Source organism: Nyctereutes procyonoides, unplaced genomic scaffold (genome assembly GCF_905146905.1).
Source record: "Nyctereutes procyonoides isolate TBG_1078 unplaced genomic scaffold, NYPRO_anot_genome, whole genome shotgun sequence".
Lineage (NCBI taxonomy): Eukaryota > Metazoa > Chordata > Mammalia > Carnivora > Canidae > Nyctereutes > Nyctereutes procyonoides.
In genome coordinates this window covers 56,629,480-56,649,460 of record NW_026575140.1, presented here as the reverse complement: position 1 = coordinate 56,649,460, position 19,981 = coordinate 56,629,480, and the positions used below count along the sequence as shown (strand labels likewise).

The 19,981-nt window shown below is 60.0% G+C and overlaps 1 protein-coding gene and 2 non-coding genes across 4 annotated transcripts; all 3 read right to left on the bottom strand.

Moving 5' to 3' along the window:
• Positions 1–2,820: 2,820 nt before the first annotated feature.
• TRNAS-CGA (transfer RNA serine (anticodon CGA)) lies at positions 2,821–2,902 on the bottom strand. The gene has a single exon. It is a non-coding gene; the product is annotated as a tRNA-Ser (tRNA).
• A 445-nt stretch (positions 2,903–3,347) lies between these two features.
• On the bottom strand, positions 3,348–3,421 carry TRNAT-AGU (transfer RNA threonine (anticodon AGU)). Its single transcript has one exon. It is a non-coding gene; the product is annotated as a tRNA-Thr (tRNA).
• A 474-nt stretch (positions 3,422–3,895) lies between these two features.
• PER1 (period circadian regulator 1) lies at positions 3,896–18,547 on the bottom strand. Of its 2 annotated transcripts, none has more exons than XM_055306137.1 (23): positions 18,467–18,547; positions 12,736–13,140; positions 12,534–12,632; positions 12,274–12,428; positions 12,057–12,178; positions 11,763–11,964; positions 11,556–11,607; positions 11,276–11,418; positions 10,831–10,909; positions 10,647–10,753; positions 10,338–10,491; positions 10,141–10,249; positions 9,915–10,046; positions 9,584–9,689; positions 9,312–9,483; positions 9,094–9,224; positions 8,713–8,889; positions 8,052–8,294; positions 6,528–7,138; positions 5,915–6,101; positions 5,553–5,742; positions 5,109–5,259; positions 3,896–4,763 (listed from the first exon to the last, which is right to left on the bottom strand). In XM_055306137.1, exons 2-23 carry the CDS (start codon positions 13,008–13,010, stop codon positions 4,488–4,490), a joined length of 3,873 nt encoding a protein of 1,290 aa, XP_055162112.1. In that variant the 5' UTR covers positions 13,011–13,140; positions 18,467–18,547; the 3' UTR covers positions 3,896–4,487. The 2 variants fall into 2 exon arrangements, with proteins under 2 accessions (XP_055162112.1, XP_055162111.1); XM_055306136.1 differs by lacking the exon at positions 18,467–18,547 and adding an exon at positions 14,615–14,907.
• Between the last annotated feature and the right edge of the window lie 1,434 nt (positions 18,548–19,981).

Sequence of the window (19,981 nt, the reverse complement as noted above, 5' to 3'; positions counted from 1 at the left end):
ATATTCCATCCCCTGGTCCACATTCAAATATCAGTGTTTCAGTGATGTCCTTATAGCTCTTCTGTCCTGATCCCAGAGCCAACCCAGGATCACATGATTGCATTTCCTTGTTATGCCTCTTCCATCTCATTGAATCCGGAAGAATCTTCATTGTTGATCTTCACAGTTTGGAAGAGCTCAGGACCATTATTTTGCAGAGTGTCCTTCCGTTTGGTCTGTCAGATGTTTCTTCATGGTTAAAATCAAGTTATTCAGATTATACCTTCTTGGGAGGAACATCACCATGGATGCCAGAGCCTTCTCGAGTCTTCCACATCACGTCTGAAGACACATGTAGGTTTGTCTCAACACCGAGATACTGACTTTGGTCACGTGGTTAGGTGGCGTTGGCCAGGGCTGTCCACTGTAAAGTTATCATCCCCTCCCCCAGGAATAATTAATATGTAATTTGTCAGAAGATACGTTGAGACTTTTTGCTACTTATAGCTCCATTAACGTTCACTCACTGCTCGAGTATTCATTGGTGGTTTCTCTAACTCTATATTTATTAGGTGGCAGTTTACTGTAAAAAGAGCTGTCCCCTTCCTTCTCATTTTATTTATTCATACTGTTAGGAACTCTGGAGTCTTACCTGATTCAAGGAATTATCATCCATCACAATCACTCCTTATTTTAAGCCCCAAATTGTCCCAGATTAAACCAACAGGAGCACCTTCCGCTATAATCCCTAGCTGTTATGTTGTTGTTGTTGCTTTATAGATATCCAATATTCTTTGAAAATTTCTTAACTTTCTTGCAACAAAATGTTCCAAAACTGTCTTATAATTCCCTAACTGCAGCCCTGGAATCAGCCTTTTTTCCTAGGAGCCCTGGTTCATTTTAGAGGAGAATGGTCTTTAGTAACCACGATCTGGGCACTTGATGTACTTATTGGTATTTGTGTATCATACGTTCCAGGCTAGGAATATATATATGAATATATAGAGGAAATATATATATAGGAAATATACCCAAAATTTACTTCCTAAGCTAGGAAATAAACATAGATGTATATATCCTTATGCTTATGTATGTATGTTTATATGTTACTATAACATACATTTATTTCTATATCTACACACATTGAAAACCATGAATTCCTATCAACATGCCATGGGAAGATGGTGAAGAGACGAATGACAGAACCTGGTTCATGTTTTAAAAGGATCACTACGCCCAGTATGTTCCCAGCAGACTGTAAAGGAACAAGGAACAAGAAAGGAAGCAAAGAAATAATTTGGTGGCTATTGTAAGAATCTCAGTGAGAGATGTGGGTGGCTTGGACCAGGGTGTCGTGGTGACGTGGTGATTTTAACATCTTTTAAATAAGAAACTGCTGACTGCTTCAATGTGGCGTGTGTGTGAGGAAGAGAGAATCGGGGACTATCCTAAGGCTTTTAGTCTGACCTACTGAAGAAATGGAATTTTCTTTCCTTTACTGAGATAGAGAGACTACAGGTGAAAGAAGCCAGGAGTTGGTCTGGCCATTTTGTTTATGATCAGATATCACAAACAGAAATGATATTAGATATCCAAGTGGGAATGATAAGTAGATGGTTGTATATATGCATCTGTAATTCAGGGAAGAGTTGTGGGGCTGAAGATGAACATGTTGGATGTATTAGTATATTATTAGTTGATACGTAAAGAGATCGTTAAGGGAGTGAGTACAGATAGAGAAGAGGTTGGGAAGCTGAACCCTGGGCACTCTCTGACATTTAGAGATCAGAAGGTGATCAACCAGCAAAGGAGTCTGTGCATGAGCTGCTGATGATGTTGAAGGAATATCAGAGGCCTTAGCGTGTCCCAGAGGGCAGGTGAAGAGAGCGTTTCTAAGGGGAGAGTAAGCACCTGTAAGTAGTGATCGATGGATTTAGCAACACATAGGCATTTGGTAACCTTAGCAAGAGCATCTTTGATGGATGGGATAGGGGAGGCACCGGATTAGAGAGGGTTCAGAGGAGAATGGGAAGATGGAATTGGGGGAGAGTGGGTATATTATACCAGGTTTTGCAGAAGAGGGGAACAGAGAGACAGAGTGGTAGCTGAAGGGGGATTGTGTAGTTTCAGGAGAGCTTCTGGTGTCCTGCTAATCGGGATGCCTTTGGGTATGTGTGCGGGCTGGTGGAAGTGATCCAAGTAGAGAGGAAAAGTGTGATGGTGCAGGAAGGAGGCAATGTCCTTGAGCCCCTGTGGGGCAGGGAATGGGAGCTCTAGGAAGCTTAGGGGTGGGCCTGGGTGCCTGGGTTAGGTGATGGAAGGCTCACCCACACCACTGAGGGGGAAGGACCGGAGTGGAACCACAGACAGGTAGGCAGACAGGTAGGTAGGAGGTGCGACTGTGGGTATTGAGGGGACATCTATCCAGAAAGCCTTATTTTCTCAGTTGACACAGGGAGTGAGACTAAGGGAGGAAGGATGGACTCATGGTCTAGGGTGAAAGGAGAAGGGATGAAACAGTCAAAGGGAGACTTGCGGGGGAGGTAAAGGGAATGCAATACGATGGCCCAGTAGCACCGAGAACACACACACACACACACACACACCCCAGTCGGCTGAAGACAAGAAGTCAAATTAGTGGTGAGGTGCCTTTTCAGGCACAGCCGTAAGAGAAGGTGCACACCGGCGCGTGGGGCTCGCAAAGGGGCGCTGGCGGGCTGGTAGCAGGGGGTGGGGGGCGCGGAGGTTCCGAGGAACAGGCGGTGTCCTCCTCCCCCGAGGGAAGGCAGCACTAGGAAAACAAATAGCTTTCTCCTCCGCACGCATTCCCAAAAGTACACACGCTGTGAGCAGGATTCGAACCTGCGCGGGGAGACCCCATTGGATTTCGAGTCCAACGCCTTAACCACTCGGCCATCACAGCCGCGTGCGGCTTGGGGCCTGCGCCACTATAGCTGCCTATCAACGGGCCCGCCTCCCGCCGGCCCCGCCCCTCCGCCCGGGACGGCTGTGCGCGTGCGCCGCGGCCCGCACTCCCCCCTGCAGCCGCCCGCGCCTCCCCTGCCCCGGCCGTGATGCTCCCACCCCCCACTCCGCGCGCACCGCCCCGGGACGGCCCCGGCAAAATGAGCCCGAGCCCCGGGCCCCACGCCCTCGAACGCGGGATGCCCGCGTCACCCCAGTTCCTGGAAGCAAAGTGGGGTGTCAGGCTCCGGATTCACACTAAAAGTGCGCGGAGCGGCAGCTCAAAGTGGGATCGGCTGGGGAAGAATAAGAATCTTCCGGAAGGCGCCGGCCGCCCACAGGCTCTGGAGAAGGCTGGAAGCGCGGTGCTCTCGCAGCAATAATATACCGCTTCTTACGGAGCCAGGCACCGCTGGGATTCGAACCCAGGATCTCCTGTTTACTAGACAGGCGCTTTAACCAGCTAAGCCACGGCGCCGGCGGAGGGCGCTTTGCATCTGGAGGTAGATGAGCTATCGGGGGACTCGGGAAAGGAGACGCAGCCTGAAGACGAGGTCCGAGCCGGAGGGTTGACGCTCTGCCCCGGCCGTCCCTCACATCTCGGGGGGCCAACCGGAGCGTTGAGCGGGTACGTGAGCTGACGCCCCATAGCCCCCGTCGACGGGGCCCTCTGCTGCGTGGGATCCGGTGACAGAGCAGCACCCTCGCCTGCTTCGGGGCCCCTGCACGCCGAGCGGGCTCCCCTCTCTGCGGGCGAGTCCCACGGCACCAGCCGCCCGGGGCCGAGAGATGCTACAGGCAGGGCAAGGCCCTTCTGCCCGCAGGGGTGCCCCGCGCTGAAGGCTGGGGGCACCAGGGCAGGGGGCGGTCACTCTCCCTGCACCCCCCGCCCCCGAAAGCGGGGCCAGACCTCCCCCCAACCCCACATTTCATTCCACAAAGGCCGGGGTGGTTTGTTTTTATACTTTTTGTATTAAAAAATAACAAGACACAATATCAAAAACACAAATGCCATCGGTAGAGGATACAGCTGAGAACACCTGGGTCCCACCTGAGGGGCAGCACCAGGGACTCCATGGTCCACCAACCTCCCCCACCCTGGAGCAGCTAGGGGTTTGGACCGCTGGGTCCTGCTTGGGCCTCAGGCCCTCCTCCTCCCGCCCAGGGAGGAGGTGGGAGAGAGCTGTCTCCCCCTAATAAATAAGTGCAGCCCCAACCCTCAGGGACCGGGACTGGGCTCAGCCCGGACTTGGAGAGACCACTTCAGCAGCTTGTCAGCAACCTTGCCCAGGGGAAGGAAGGGCTCCTCACCAGAGGTGGGAAATGAGGCTTCTCTGGGCCGGGTTTATGAATCCCACCCTGTGTCCCCTCAGAAGCCCTGGCAGCCCCTGTACCCTGGGCTGCTGGTGGGGGTCCTGTCCCCTAAGCGGGAGAAGCCAGGCCAGTCTCCTATTGGTTGGTCCAGCCACATCGGAGTTCTGAGAGGTGGAACATGGGAGAAGGAAGCTTCTCATGCACTCTCGGAGGGGGCCCCCAAATGTGGCCTAGCTGGTGCCATTTTCTGTGGCAGGTAAGGCTGGACTGGATGAGCTCCCCGCTTGTTCCTCCTCCTCCATTGCCAGGTCCTGAGAGCTGGAGACTCTGGCCCCAGCTTGAGCCTGGGCCTCTTCTCCGCCCTCACCCTCACCACCCCCACCCTCGCCTCCACCCTCGCCTCCACCCTCCTCCATAGGCTCCAGTCCCAGTCCATCCAGTTCCGAGAAGAGGGGGTCATTGGGGTGGCCGGAGTCTTGGGTGCTACTACCGCAGTCCACACAGGCCTTGGAGGGAGAAAGGGGAGAAGTCAGGAGGGATTCTCACTGCTCACCTGCCACCCCAGCTCCTCGTGTCCCCCAGCCCAGGAGCACTTCCCAGAATGTCCTCCCAAAGAAATATACTCGTCTACACAGATGCGTGTGGGCCAAAAAGATGGGAAAGTGTACTGTACCCTGTTATCTAGAACCCACCACAAGACAGTGTCCATCTGCATAGCGTTGGCCCAGAAAAGGTCTACAAAGACTCGTGTGGTTAAATGCTATCTAACCCTGCAGCAAACATCCTTCAGAATCAACCCCCCGAGGACAAGGAGGGGATCAGCCCCCAGCCTCGATCCTATCGTCTCTCACCATCACATCGAGGGCCCGAGGCAGCTGACCCTTCCGGACCCAGGAGTGCACAGCACCCAGTTCCCTGCGCTGGTCCTCTGAAAACCGAGGCTGCTGCTTCTGCATGGCCCGCAGCCGCTCCCGATCCTGCTTCAGCACAGTGGCCATGTCCCTGCCCGGGGAGGGGGTTTGGACAGTAGAGGCTAGGAGCCAGGGCCAGAGCCCACAAGGCTACTGTTCTTCCCACCCATGGCCTCCTGCCCTCAACCAGGGCTCAGGGAGTTCAGGGCTTCCAAGACCCAGGAAAGCTTGTTCTGAAAGGAACTAATGGTGGGGCTCCGAGGAGCAGGGGGCAGGGCAGGAAGGCCTAGGGCAGATCCAGCCCCGGAAAAGAAACCCCTAAATTCGGTGGGAAGTGAGGGTGGACTGGGAGGTGGACAGAGGGGGACCTCTAACACTCCTCACCTGGAGGGCACCTGGTAGGTCATCATGACACGCTGGTCAGCGTTGGCCATGAGCAGCCAGATGGGATCCTGGAGCACGTACTTTATGACCTGGTCCCCAGGCTCAGCCCTGGCCTGAGCAGCCCCTGCTTCAGCCTCTGAAGAGTCGATGCTGCCAAAGTACTTGCTCGTGTGGCTGCTCTGACTGCTGCCTGTGAAGCAAAGGGGGGGAAGCCACCAGAGTCAAGCCATTGCACCCACCAGCGAGCCCTTGCTCAAGGCCATGTCTGCAGCCCCCCAGGCCTGCAGGAGGAGGGCCTGGCCTCCCCATTCCACTGCCCTGCCCTGAGGTGCAGGCATTTGGGGAGGGAGAGGGGCACTCACGTGTGATGCTGGCTGAGGTGCTTCCTCCCTCATGGGAGCCCGAGCCAGACCCAGAGCCCAAGCCGGAGCCCAAGGAGCCCGAGGCAGCAGAGCCTGTGCCAGATCGAGAGTCCTCCTGCAGCAGCAACTCCAGCAGGTCACTGGAGCTGGACAGCGCGTCCTGGTTGGAGGACTCTGTCACCTCCACCTGGAGGGGGGTGGACAGGACAGGATCAAGAGATCAACACCAAGGCTTCCTTTGGCTGGGGGTGGGGTGGGGACACGGCTGGGCCCAGTGCTCCCTGTTCCCACCCCATGACAGCAAGGCCAGCTGGAGAAGAGCAGGGACGAGGTGCCGGACCCTTCCTAGGAGGTAGGAGTGCTCTCAGAAGCTACTGGGATGTCCTCGCCACCTGTCAGACAGGACTGTCCCCACTCCACAGATGAGGCAGTGGATTTCTGCCTCCTTCAGAAATTCAGCTGGGGTTTCCCACCCTACGACACCATCTTCTGGAGACTGAGACAGTGAGACACAGGATACAGGTCAGGGACATGTGCAAGGAAGAGGAAGAAGAAGGGAAGGGGGCTGAGTGGGAGCTGGTGAAAGGACGCAGGGCAGGGGGTCAGTGCTCACCAGTCTGGCTTCTGGCTCAGCAGTCTCCTCCCTGGGAGGCGGGGGCCCAGCACTACTCCCAGGGCCCCCCGCCGTGGCACCCCCCTCAACACGGGGGGGCTCCTCAAGCTGCAGCAGGTTTAGCTGGAGCGGGGAGCTGCATCTCGAGTTGAACAGAGGGGAGTCCGACCGGTGGGGAGGGCTGGGGGGTGGTGGGGGCAGGGACGGAGAAGGGGAGTGGGAGGCAGGGGTGGGAGGCCCTTCCGCAGGCGTCTGGGGGACCCCATAGGGGTAGCCAGACGGGGTAGGGAACAGATAGTTAGGAAGCACCAAGGCCACCATTGGGGTCACGAGCGGGGCAGGGAAGCCTGCAGGGGGCCCAGCTGTAGGGGCAGAGGCAAGAGACTGGGAGCCTCCCCGAGGGGAGAACACCGGGAGAGGGTAGGGCTGGACCACAGCGGGGAAGGGAGTAGTGGCAGGTGGGGGGGGCCAGGGGGCAGAGGGTGACACAGGTGGCGGGTGGGAGCCATAGCAGGGGGCTTCGGCCCGGGGGGTCTGGTGGTGGCGTGAGCGCTTGGCTTTGGATCGGCAGTGGTGTCGGCGACCGGGGGGAGCGGGGCCGTGGTGGCAGCCTGTGGGGAGAGACCAGGGTTATCAGCAAGGGCCTCAACCTGGCCGTCGGCATCCCTGCCACCCTCACTGCCCTGCCACTCCGACCAAGGTGAGGGCAGGAGAGGGCCCCAGGACGAGCTCGGCCCCCGGGCCACACAGAACAAGGAGGGACCCTGGGGAAGGAGAGGGAACCTTCAGGGAAGAATCACAGGAGGCAGGGCCATGGGGATTTATTGCAAAAGGAGCCAGGAGAGGAAAAGTTACAGGTGGGGGGAGATGGGGGTGTACGGAAGACAGGGGCACGTCGGCCGATGGGAGGAAGCAGGGCGGGTCCGCGGATGAGGGGGCAGGCGGCTCCGTTCCATCCGCCAAACTCCCACAGCAATGCCAGCCTGGGCGCTCCTCCTGCCCGTTGAGGCCGCGCTCGGCCTAGCTCGAGCGATGAGGCGGGCGGGAAAGCCCAGTCCCGGGTCCTGTGTCCGCCTGCAGGGAGCCTCTCTCAGGCACCTGGAGGGCTGACATCCTGCCCTTGAAGCCCCAACCCCAGCAGGAGGTGTCCCAGCTCGCCTGGCCTGACTTCAACCAGGAGTCTCTATGGGTCTCTTAACCAGCGACAAGTTGGTCATAGGAGGGCGTCCTTTGGCCCCTGGCCCCAAACTCGGCTTAAAACCGCTTACCTGGAGCAGAGCAGCTCTGCCTGCCTGTCTCAGTGCCAGTCCCCTGGGGCTGCCCTCCTCTGGGTGCAGCCCAGAACCCCAGCCTTGTGGGGAGAGGCCAGCTGGGGGCCTGTCCCTAAGCCCGGCCCTGGCAATGGAGGCAGCACCAGCCCAGGGCCCTGGAGCAGGACTGTCTCCCTCAAGCACCCCCTGGCCCCCGAGAGTCTGGTTCTAGGCTGAGCAGAGGACAAGGCTCAGGGACATCCCGGATGGCTACCTCGCTCGCCAGGGGCCAGGGGGGCCGGGGAAGAGCTGTCGAACGCCCGCAGTCGGCCAAGGTCTCGGAAGCGGCTGAGGAAGGCCTGCTCCTCCTTCTGTGTGTGCAGGGACAGCACGGCCTTGGTCAGGCCCACCGGGCGGTAGGCATCTGGGGCAGGGTCAGGGGCTACCGTGGGGCTGGGGGCTGGGCTGGGGGCTGGGCCCGGAGCCAGGCCAGGTAGGTCCTCCATCATGATGATGTCTGAGAAAGAGGAGACAGGTCACTGGAATTACCTCAGGCATTCCTGCAGCCACACCACAGCCTCCCCTCAGCGGCCCAGCCAACCCCTGGCCACTGCCCCCACGGCCAAGCCGGGGCCCAGGTGCATCTCTTGACCTCCTCCCCACTGAGGACCCCTTCTGGGCCCTCATTTCTGTGCAAAGTGGTCCTGAGCAAGAGAGAATACAGAGTCCCCTCCAGTGCCTTAGGGTGACACCTCCATGCCTCTCCTCTCTACTCCAAAGGAAAGCTCACCACCCTTCACCCTTCCCTCACATGTATGACGATGCCCAAAGACCCTCTGGGGGTTTTCGACAGCCCTTACCCTCATACACTGCAGGCACCTGACGCCTGAACCCCCCATCCTAGGCTTGTGTGCGAACTGACGCCAGGCCCATACCCGACTCCGGGGGCTTCTTGTCTCCCACATGGACGATGGTGGAGCTGAAGCTACACTGGCTGGTGACAGATACCACGCTCTCTGCCTTATTGGCCAGGGCGAGCGGGCTCAGGGTGCCTCCCACCACTGGCTCCTTCTGCAGGCTGGCCCCCTCCCCAGACAGCACTGCCGGTGGATCTGTGCAGAGAGATGGCGCCAGTTACCCCCAGGAGATCCAAAGAGGAAATCTGGCAGGGGTGGGGGGCATGGACAGGAGGCAGAAGTCTGCATATCTGAAGGCCCAGAGGGGGACAGGGTAGAGGAAGGTGGGGGGCCCCAAAGGCAGAGACACAGAGCCAGCAGGACAGGGCAGCAGGGGCAGGGCATGCGCCAGGTCTTTACCTTTCTTGGTCCCCAAAGGGACTGGACCCGTCCTCTGCTTGTCATCGTCGGAGGCTGATGAGGTGGTGCAGGAGGAAGAGGAGGCACATTTACGCTTGGTCGTGCTAGGGATGTTACAGCTCTCCAGGTACCTGTGGGGCCAGCAGAGGACGTGAGAGTGGGGCTAGAGGTGGGGTGAGCCAGGGCCCGAGTGGGGGCAGGTTTCACAGTGGCCTCACCTGAGGATGCTGTCCAGGCAGTTAATCTGCTGGTAGGAACAACTGGAGGCTTCTTTCCTTTCAGCCTCCTCAGGGGTCAAGGTGAGTGGGGCTGGGCCTGGAGCAGGGACCATCTCCAGTTCTGGGTCCGGGAACTGACCAGAAAGGGTCTTGGCCTTGAACGTGCCTGTAGCTGGGCCAAGGACAGAAAACAGAGACAAGTTCCTCTGGGTTGGGGTGGAAGTCAGGGAACCTCCAGGTCTCACTCCTCACCCATACCCCAAACAACTCACCAGGGAGGCGGGGCCGGGGCATAGGCCGGGCACGGGACTCAATAAAAAGTTGCTGGCCCTGGTGCTTCACCAGATGCACATCCTTACAGATCTGCTGAAAGGTCACCTGTGCGACAGAGCAGGCCAGCATTGGGAGCGTCCAGCCAACATCCAGCCCAGGGCACAGAGCAGCGAGAGGTACCAGTGAGCAGGTGGGGAGGCCATGGTGAGAGCAGGACCAGAAGGAAAAGGCAGAGAGATGGGGCTGAGCTCCTCTGGGCCTGGCCATGATGGTTCTGAGAGCACCAGGGGAATGCAAGCCTGGAGGGTGGAGTGGAGGAGGGATACTCACCGGTGCAGGAGGCCCAGGCCCCTCGGCATCACCCCCGTTGCTATCACTGGAGGAGCCAGGGCTGAGGAGAGGGCCTGGGGAAGTGATGGGGCCCACTCCACAGAGCCCACTGAGACTGGGGCTGTGCACAGGCTGAGGCAGGAGGACAAACGGGTTAGATGGCTCAGCCCTGCTCCCCACCCCTACCTCATCTCCTCATTTCCAAGCCCCACCCCTCCACATTCACCTGTAATAGCAAGCGGTGGATCTGCTCCGAGAGCTCCTGGATATCAGAGTCCAGAGACAGAGCCGGGCTAGGGGCCGGGGGAGTGAACACATCCTCATTCAGGGGTGCCCTGTGGGGTGGGGGAGGGTAAGCTGAGGCCTGCCCCCTCCTGCAGAGACGCAGCCCATGGAGCCAGCCCTGGGGCATGGCCCACTTACGTGCGTACTTTGTGGCGACCCAAGACAAAGGCCACCTTACGGCTCCAAGGGTGCACGAAGCCGGCCCAGCTGGTGTCCATTGTGACATACTCCCCATTGCGGGCACAGAAACGGATAGGGGAGTGGTCGAAGGGCTGACCAGCCAACTGCAGGACTGTAGGGGTGGGAAATGAGGTGAGGTTCAGCAGGACGGAGGACCACCCCCTGGGGACCTGGGAGACCAAGGCCCCGAAAGATACAACCACAAGCATGGCCATCGAAAAGCCCTGCAGATAGCTGAGAAGGGAGAGCAGGATAGAGAGAACTCACTCTTCTTGTGGATGGCCAGCATGAGGGGTCGGTCCTCGGGATGCAAGAACAGGAGCACTGGAGCTCCCAAGAGGTCCTGGGGGAGGTAGCCCAGCAGTGGGGCAGCCCTGAAAGGGGAGGTGGCATCAGAGTAGCCATGGCCTCAGCCCTGGCCACCCCATTTTCTTCCAGGTCCTGAGCTCACCTTTCGTCCACATCCTGGAAGAGGCAGCTGGGTGTGTGCCGAGTGGTGAAGATCCTTTTGTCAGGGGGGATCCGGGGAGCTGAGGCACAGCAAACGTGGCCATTGGGTTCTCTCCAGAAGGGTCCAGCTTCCCTGCCCGCCCATGCCACCTAGGGCCCAAGCTGGCTGGCAATCCGCCCCACAGCTCAGCCCAGGGCTGTGTAGCGTACAAAGAGGGTCTGGAGAATTCCCCTACTCCATACCCAGAGTGAACCTGAGGATCAAAGCATACTCCTTTCCCAGCTCCTAGCTCCTGGTGCTCGTCCAATGTTCCCTCTAAAAACGGCCTCAAACCTTCTTCCTTCCAGTACCTTCTCTGTCCCAAAATTCTGAAGGAGGGAGACCTCACCCATAGCCCAGGGAAGTCACCCTGCCTCCTACTAGGCCAGGCCCGATGCCCACATACCTTCATAACCCGAGTGGATGCGCTCAGCGATGAGCAGGCAGCATGGATGTGCAGGGGCCCCGTCTGAGACCCGGATCTTGGTCACATACGGCGTTAGGCGGAATGGCTGGTACCGAGGCCCTGAATCCCGGTCAGGACCTCCTCTACCAAGGGAGAGAAAGAGGCATTAGTGACTCTCCGTGGAGGGCCACCCACCCTTCACCTCAAGGCCACCACCCACGCAGCAAAGAGGCAGGGAGCAGAGGGTGGGAGGGGTTCTGCTCCCACTTCCCCCAGCTACCTGATACGGCAGAAGACAGACTTCTCCTGGGTGAAGTCCTTGAGGCCCGAACCTGGAACAGACCAGAAAAGCACTAAGAATGACCCCCGCCAACCTCACCCTGGGCTGAAAAGCACCCAGCCAGGAAACGCTGGGGTCCCTGGGTCCCTCACAGCAGGAGCTTCCTGGGACTGCTGGTCCCTCCTCGCAGGCACTTGGGGGCCTCACCTGCTGAGGCCCCAGCACCCCAGGTGGGCAGGCGAGAGGGGGCGGTGGAACCATAGAAGACGCCCACGTCCTGGGGAGCTAGCAGCTCTGAGAAGCGGGTGCCCCGGAACACATCCCGCTTGCAGCGCAGCAGGACGCCTGCCTGCTCAGAAATGTAGACGATGCGGCCTGTCAGGAAGGAGACAGCCACGGAGAAGGTATCCTAGGCAGGAAAATGAAGATGGAGGAAGATTCAGCAGCTATGCATGTGAGCAGGGTGGTGTGTAAGGACAGAGAGGCCGGGCTGCGGCTCACCTGGTTGCGAAGCGTGTACTCAGACGTGATGTGCTCCAGCTCCTCCAAGGTGTAGACGGACATGTCCATGGCACAAGGCTCACCCTCCTCCAGGCTCCACTGTTGGTAGTATTCCTGGTTGGCTGCAGGGTGAAGGCAGTGAGGTATTTAGTACGGAGATGCCCTAGCGCAGGAGCCCAGGATCTGGCATTGGCTTCCCCGGAAGCGCCACACTCACCCTGCACCTGCTTGACACAGGCCAGAGCATACTGTAGCGTGGCCAGGGTCCCAGAGCGGCCCTTGCCCCGGCGCTCTGGCGGCAGCCGAAGCTTGAGCTCCCGCAGAGCCGTCATAAGTTCCTTCTGGGTCCTTGCCCGAGCTGACTGTTCACTGCTGCAGGGCCCACAGGGAGGGAGGGGGGTAGAGACATTAGCCCCAGATCAGGGCACAGGCTCCCCACTCCCCCCACACTCTCCTCTGGCCCCCAAGCCCACGAACCTGCAGCCACTGGTAGACGGGTTGTCCTGCTCTGAGCTGGCACTCAGGAGGCTGTAGGCAATGGAACTGCTGGGTGGGGATGGACTCTGAGAGTTTGTGCTGGGGGACAAGCAACAGACCCAAGATGAGAAAGTGGCCAACAACATAGGCCTGTCCTCTAGCTCAGCTCCTCCCCTACCCCGCAATATACATCCCTACACACCTCTTGCTGCTCTCAGTGGTCTCCAGCAGGGCAGAGTCCTTGCCATTGCCAGAAGAGGAGCTATGGGAGCTGCGCTGAGATGCTCCCCTGGACTCTGGCCCATTGGATTCATTGCCACTGGAGCCATTGCTGTTGGCATCTGTGTCATCTGCCAGCCCAGGGCCAGGGCAAGACCGGTGCTGTGGAGGCCCAGGGGATGGGGCCCCTCCAGGGCAAAAGGACTTCCCTGGCCCTGGTTCCCCTCCCCCATCAGCCCCTTCTAGGGGGCCGCTCATGTCTGGGCCATGGGGAGGGCAGGAGGAAAACAGGGAAGGCGGAGAGGCCACCACGAGCAAACAAGGGGGCCGGGCGGCCTGGCTGGGGGAGTGAGGTGAGAGGGTTGAGAAGTTCGATCACAGACAGCACCTGGACAGGGAGACCAAAGAAGGCAGGCTTGGAGAAAGGTGAGCAGCCGGGTTTCACCCAGACCTCCCCCGTGTGCCCCCGCGTCCCCGGAGGCCCAGGCATCCCGCCGACAGGGAGTCTGGGCAAGTTCTGCTTCCCATGCGGGTAGGGGGGCTGCTGCAGGTGGGAAGGGGCCTTTCTCAGGCCTTCCTCCATCCACGTCCCCTGCCACCGTGGCCCAGGAGAGCGGAGCCAAAGCCTGGGCGCTTCCTATCCCCAGATCCCCAGCAGGCCCCCACTCTGCCGGGACTCCGAGGCCTCGGGGCAGGGGGCCTGCCGGTCGCCTCCTATATTTAGGCCTCCGGGCTAATTTTATCCGGGGGCGGCGCCACCCCCGCCGCACATGCGCACGGACTCGCGCGGCCCCACCACGCGCTTCCGCCGCCGCCGCGGTCGCCAAGGAAACCGACGTCAGCAGCTGAGCTCAGCGGTTGCTGGAGGGACCACGGGAGGGCGGGAGGGGCGACCCTTCCCCCATTTCCCGAAGGAGCCGGGGATCGACCCACTCCCACGCTGGCGGGCGCGGCCGCGGGTCGCCCACCTCGAATGCACCCTCAGGCCCGGGAGGGCCCGGTGGCCACACGAAGAAGGGCAGCCCATCGGGTTTCCAGCGGCCGACCCTGCTCCCCAGGGCAAAACACAACTGCCACCGCCCTCGGCTCAAAGGCTCCCCGGCCCGGCGCTCGCCGGGATCCCGGCCATTCTGGTCAAGACGAGGCGACACCGGCCCCTGCACGTTCTCCCGGCCCCCACACCCCACGCCGGCACCCGCCATTGTCAGGGACACGGGAATCCTCTCTCCTCGGTCCTCTACTTTTCCAGATTCCACCCCATCACCCCACCCCCATCCGAAGCGGACCCACTCAGCCGTGAGCAGGGGCCACACCGCCGCCAGAGGGTAGTTCGTCCCCTACTCCTCGTCCAACCACACCCCCAACCCCCGGAGCATTTTCTGAGCGCCAGTAGAAAAAGGAAGGCTGTGGCCAGCAGCAGGAACTAGCGCCGGGAACGGGATGTTCCAGCCTGAACCAGGCTTACATCACGGCCGGCGCGGGGCCAGGGACTGGAGGGGGGAGCGCGGGGAGCGCGGAAAGCCTGAAGGGGTCCCGGAGCCGGGGCAAAAGCAGGGACCCCCGAGTGACGAGAAAGGCGGCGGGGGCCTGCCTGCCGAGGTTCGGGTGTGGGGCCGGGCTCGCTGGGAGGAGAGCTCAAGGCCGGGGTTCAGGTAAGCGGATCAGGCGCGCGGACAGCCGATGCAGGGTTGCGAGGAACACCTCGGTTCCCGACGGCACAGAGTGGGTGGGCCGCGCCAGGGAAGGCGGATTGCCGGCACGCTGTCCGAGCGCCGGGGCCCAAAGCAGAGCCTGAGGCTGGAAACGGCGGCGGCCCGACTCGGCGCAGGAGACCGGCCCCGGGGGGCCCTGGGGATGCCTACCTGGCCGCGCGAGCTCTCTCCGGCCTCCTGCCCGCCGCCGTTGCAGCCCTCCGCCGAGTGGAAGCTTCGCGGGGCCAGGAGGCGGGTTGCATAATGCCAGGCACTGCCCCTCATTGGCCTCCTGCCGGCGGAGCCGCAGGCCCCGCCCCCGATTGGCTGGGGATCCCGTCCCGGCGCCTGATTGGCTACTGGTCCCTACTGAGGTCAGGGCTGTGTCACACACACGGGCGCACGTGGACCTGGGTGCTGGCGCTGGGCTGAAGGGCCTCAGACACCACCACGCAGCCAACGGGCGCAGAACGCCTTGCACAGTGAATAACGGGAGGGAAGGAGGGAGGGAAGGAGGGAGGGAAGGAGGGAGGGAGGGAGGGGGAGGTAAGCTGCCCTTCAGGGGAATCGCCGGGCCGCGGTGGGTGCTTAAGAGAAGTCCACTCCCTGGACTGTACAGCCCTGCAGAACAGGACACCTTGGCCTTGCCAGAGGTGGGGGAAAGGAACGCAGACCCTGGGGGTGGGCCAGGCTGGATGAGATGGCTGGTCCCTGGGAGGACAGGTGAGAGGGGGTGGGGCACACAGAAACCCAGCTTGGCCTCTCCTGGGTTCCTCTGTCCACCCTTATCATCACAATAAAGCCATTTTATCCAGCCTCTTCCTCTGAGACTTCAGATCCTGTGGACAGCCACGACGATAGCAATTGAGAGTTCCCATGTGATAGGGGGTGGAGTGCAGGGGAGGATGCAAACAAAAGGGGCAGCCAGGGTCCTTAAAGGCTGTGAAAGGAAACAATGCCAGGTGCATCCGTACCCAATGACGGGTGCTGCTTCTCTCCTGAGGATGCAGCCACCCACAGTCAGGACTGCCCCAAAGTGGGGGCCAGGAAGCCAGGACTACAGGGAAACAAAGGGAGTGGCCAAGGGAAGAGACCAAGTGGGACCCTAGAGAGACACAGGTGGGCGGCAAGGGCTTCAGATCCCCACCACTGGGACAAGAGAAAGCCGAGGACCTCATCTGTCACCTCACTGTATTCCCCAGTACCCAGGACACGGCCTGATGTAGCACCATAGGTGATCAACAAATACAGTGACTTTGTTGTAAACAAGGATAGATTGAGGGAGGACAAGGGGCCTCAGCGATGGAGCAGGGGCTGGAAAGCATGCTTTCTGTAAAGGGGAGGGGGACAGAACACTGAGTCCTGATTTGGGGAAATAAAGTGCCAGGATGAGCTGGGGAACAACCGCAGTGACACACTCTTCCATCCAAGACGGCCATGAGTAGTGCCTCCCAGGGCTCCCTGTTACTGTGGGTGGCAATTGAAGAGGCCCCCAAGCTGACGCTGACATAATCAGATGGGGGTGCACTCCCTCAGTGTCACGTGGCCTAAGCTCTCCTTAACAATGGCCGTCCCCGTGGAGGGGGCAAGGGGAGAGCTCTGTGCAAAAGATGGGGCACAGCGGGGTCATAAAACAACCCAGAAAAACCAAAGCCAAGAAACAAAGGACTCAGGAGTCTGGATCTTCAGTGTCATCTCCTTGGAAATGTCCCCCCAACTCCTAAACTGTGGCCCGGTCCCTTGACTCATGTGCAGACACCTCTCCTCTGGAAACCCGGTTTTCCTTGCTCCCCGGCTCTCCTCCGGGGTATGGGCGTGATCTCCGCATCAACGGGCAGCCCGGGCTCTCCTACCCCCACCTCCACGTCTGTGTTCTGCGTAGACAAAGGGGTCCAGCGCTCCCGCAGCCACCCCACCAGTTCCCAAGGCCCCGGCTGTCCTGCCTCCCAGTCCCCACAGTAACCAGGCCCTGCTGCCGTCAATGGAGGAGAGGGGGCGGGAGGGAGCGGTGACGTCAAAGCAGAGGAAGAGGGCGGAGCAAGGCAGCCGGGGAATGTGGGACGGGGAGGCTGGAGAGGCAGCGGTTTGGGAGGCGGCCAGCCCGAGAGGGCGGCGGCCAGCGCACTTGGGAACATCGTGTTCTCTTGGCCGGCGGCCCAGGACATGCACCCAGCCTGGGCGCCTCCCCCAACCGAAGACAGCCGTCCTGTTCCAAAGCCAGGGATTCCTGGAGAGAGGATTAGGAGGAAGGGGTCCCCCGCCCCCGCCCCTGCGCCTGGCTCTCCTCTCGAGATTTGCAGCCGCGCTCCCCTCGGCCTGTTCTCGCAGCTCCTGGCACTGGCTTCCCCCCTCTGCCAAACTGTACACATCTGCTGGCCCTATCCCAAAGAGCTGGGGCGGAGACGCTGGAGGCCCAGGTTCTGCGGTAGAACACGCACCTTTGCTCCTTCCCAGAGGCCCCCTCGGAGCTGGAATCTCTTGTTACTATGGCAGCAGAGAGAGGGGAGGAGGGGCGCGGAGAAGCATGGGTGTAGGATGAGGAAATCGAACTGGGACAGAGCAAGTGGCCCAGGTCGGGGCCTGGATCCTGGGAGAGGGTCTGCGTTGGTGCCTGACCACCAGAAGGCCAAGAGGGAAATGAGGAGGGAGTCACCAAAATTTGTAGAAAAACTTGAGAATGAGAATAGTTCCCAACCACAGCATTCCTGTCACTGTTGTTTTGAGATCCTATAGGCTTTTTTGGTTTTTGGTTTTTTAGCTAAAAGCCAAACAAAAACATTAGGCCATGACCCAGGCATTGCACTAAGCACCATACGTCTATTATCTTATTTAATCCCCAGAACAACTCTGGGTGATGGGGATTACCCTCATTCCACAGAACCAACTAAGGCTCAGAAGTTACTGAATTTGCCTCACAATGTGTTCTCAGCTGTTAAGAAATGGAGCCCACGGTTAAACTCTGAGCTCTGATGATGGCTTGTCATTCTGGCATCTTACCTTTTGGGCACCTGTGCGGCATTTGGGGGATCAGCACTTCTCTAATATCTAGCCAATTCTAAGTTTGGTGCCTAGAACATAGATCTACCCAGCCCCTTCCTTCCCAGAGCCTGGTCTCAGACATCCAGTCTGCACTCCCCACATGCGCGCCCCGATCATCTCAGCCCGTTTTCACACGCTCACAAAGTCCTTGAGATCACCCCAGCAGCCACTGACCCCAGGGATTTCCTGCCCCACGGCTCACTCTTCCACCCAACCCCGGGTCACCATGCCACAGGTCCGGCTGTTTGTACTGAAAGCAAAGCTATACGGAGAGGTTGGAGCCTCCTGGCGTCCAACCAGGAGGGCTCAGGAAGACACATGTACAGACAATCCGCACAACCCTGCCCTCCGTCTCAGGACAGTATCTACTCCACCTTTACTCCCAGGGATGGCTCTAAGGTGGGCCTCTGGGAGCCCCTCCGCTCTACGCAGGAGAACGATATCCAGATCCGCGATGGATGCGACGGGCTCAGGGTCACACACATCATCTCACCACCCTTTCTCGAATCACCATGTCAACCCTTTGGTACCCTCCGATCTGCCCTACCAGGGCCTCCCTCCAGCCTCACAACCCCTGTGTCTTTTAAGTGCTTAGGGTGCCTATCTAAACAGTAGCCAAGGGCTGGAACGGCCCCCACGCACTGTCAGGGACCCCGGGGGTAGGGGTCTCGGTTCCCTCGGATAGCTGAGGGCTTCCGAGCCCACCTTCCCAGGACCCCCTGGGCCAGTCGGGGTTGAGGGTGGGGAGTGGTCCAGGCACCTAGAGCAGTGAGGGATCTGTCAGATGTCGGAGACTCCCGCCCTCGTCCCTCCGGAGCTGAGCCTGGGGTCCCATTCCCCACGACCCTCAGAGCTCCCCCCGCGGGGATCTTGCATTCGCACGACTCCCCGTCCCACTCCATTGATACCGCCCCCAACTGGACGCAGCACTCGGGAGAAGCACACACGGCCGCTGCTCGTCTCCTCCCACCCGCGAGCACTCACCCTGGCGCGCACGCAGAGGCCACGGCTTCTTCCCCCGCCGGACCCGGGCGCCGGGACAGGCTTCCACCCCACCCCAGGCCCGCCCACTCGCCACGCGGCCACGCCCCTCGAGCTCATTGGCCCGGGGGCCCCGACCCATGCCCCGCGCCGCGTGCGGCCGCCCGGCCCCAGCGCAGCCGCCATTGGCGCCGGTGGCCGCCGTCATCTGCTCATTGGTCAGCTTGCCCGCCCGCAGCGACAGCTCCACGTGCGAGAGGGGCCGCCCCGGCGCGTTGATTGGGAGCCTGGCCGAAAGTCACGCCTCCATCCACTTCAGAAGTTCTTATTGGCTGTGGCCCATCCTCCGACCTGCCTGTCCAGCCCTCCGAAGTTCCTCATAGGCCGGGAGGTCTCGGAGCTGTAGAGGACACGTGCCGGCAGTCTCACGCGGCAACTTGTTTACCTGGAAGCTGGGGATTTTCCTTGACGACACTCTAACCGGAGCCCGCGGAGTGTGCGCAGGCGCAGCGAATGTGACCTGCACGCAGGCGCAGATGTGAGCAGCGGTGGCGTTGGTTGGGGAGCTTTGGGCCGAGACCCAGGCGAGCCAACCGGGGCGCCCCCCCGCGCTGGGTCTCCGGCCCTGTGTCTCTAAGGCCCCGTGAAGCTGGAAGGGGCCGGCCTAACGGTGGAGCAGCCTTCAGACCTCAGCGCTCCGTGATGATGATGATGATGATGATGGCGGCTGCCCCCGGGTCGTTCTCTGTGGACCTAGCTAGGCGCCTGTCACAAGCCCAGAGGCCGTCCCACTACTACTCCGCCCCACAAAGGAGCCTGGGCTCCAGAGAGGTTGCATAATCTGTCTGGATTAACACTCCAGTCAGGGATCGGGCCGCAGTTTAAAGCCAGGTCCCTGACACTGTAAAGGGGCGGGTCCGGGGCAGCTGGGAAACCTCCGTAGATGCAGTACGCGAGCGCCCTGAGCACCGTGAGGAACGTAGCCCTCGGTGAACCAGGCTTTATTAGGACGGCGTACTTAATTTTAAGATCACCTGGGACCCTTAGAACGTTTATTTGTTTTTGTTTTTCTAAGATTTCCTGTTATTTAAGAGAGAGCACAGGGGTGGGCAGAGGGAGAGAAGCAGCCTCCTTGCTGAGCAGGGAGCCCAATGGGGGGGGGCGGGTCTCGATCCCAGGACCCTTAATGGACCGAGCCACCCAGGCGCCTCTAGAGCATCTATTTTTTTTTTAAGATTTTTATTTATTTATTCATGAGACACAGGGAGAGAGGCAGAGACACACAGGCAGAGGGAGAAGCCGGCTCCAAGCAGGGAGCCCAACGTTGGGACTTGGATCCTGGGTCTCCAGGATCACGCCCTGGGCCAAAGGCAGGCGCTAAACCACTGAGCCACCCAGGGCTGCCCAGGATGCCAGCCCTGTGAGAGGCACCAAGGGGAGGGGACGTTTGCAGAAGTTGGCCATCTACTTCAGGCCTAGGAATAAATGACCCCGGGAGCAACTGCAGAGCATCTGGGA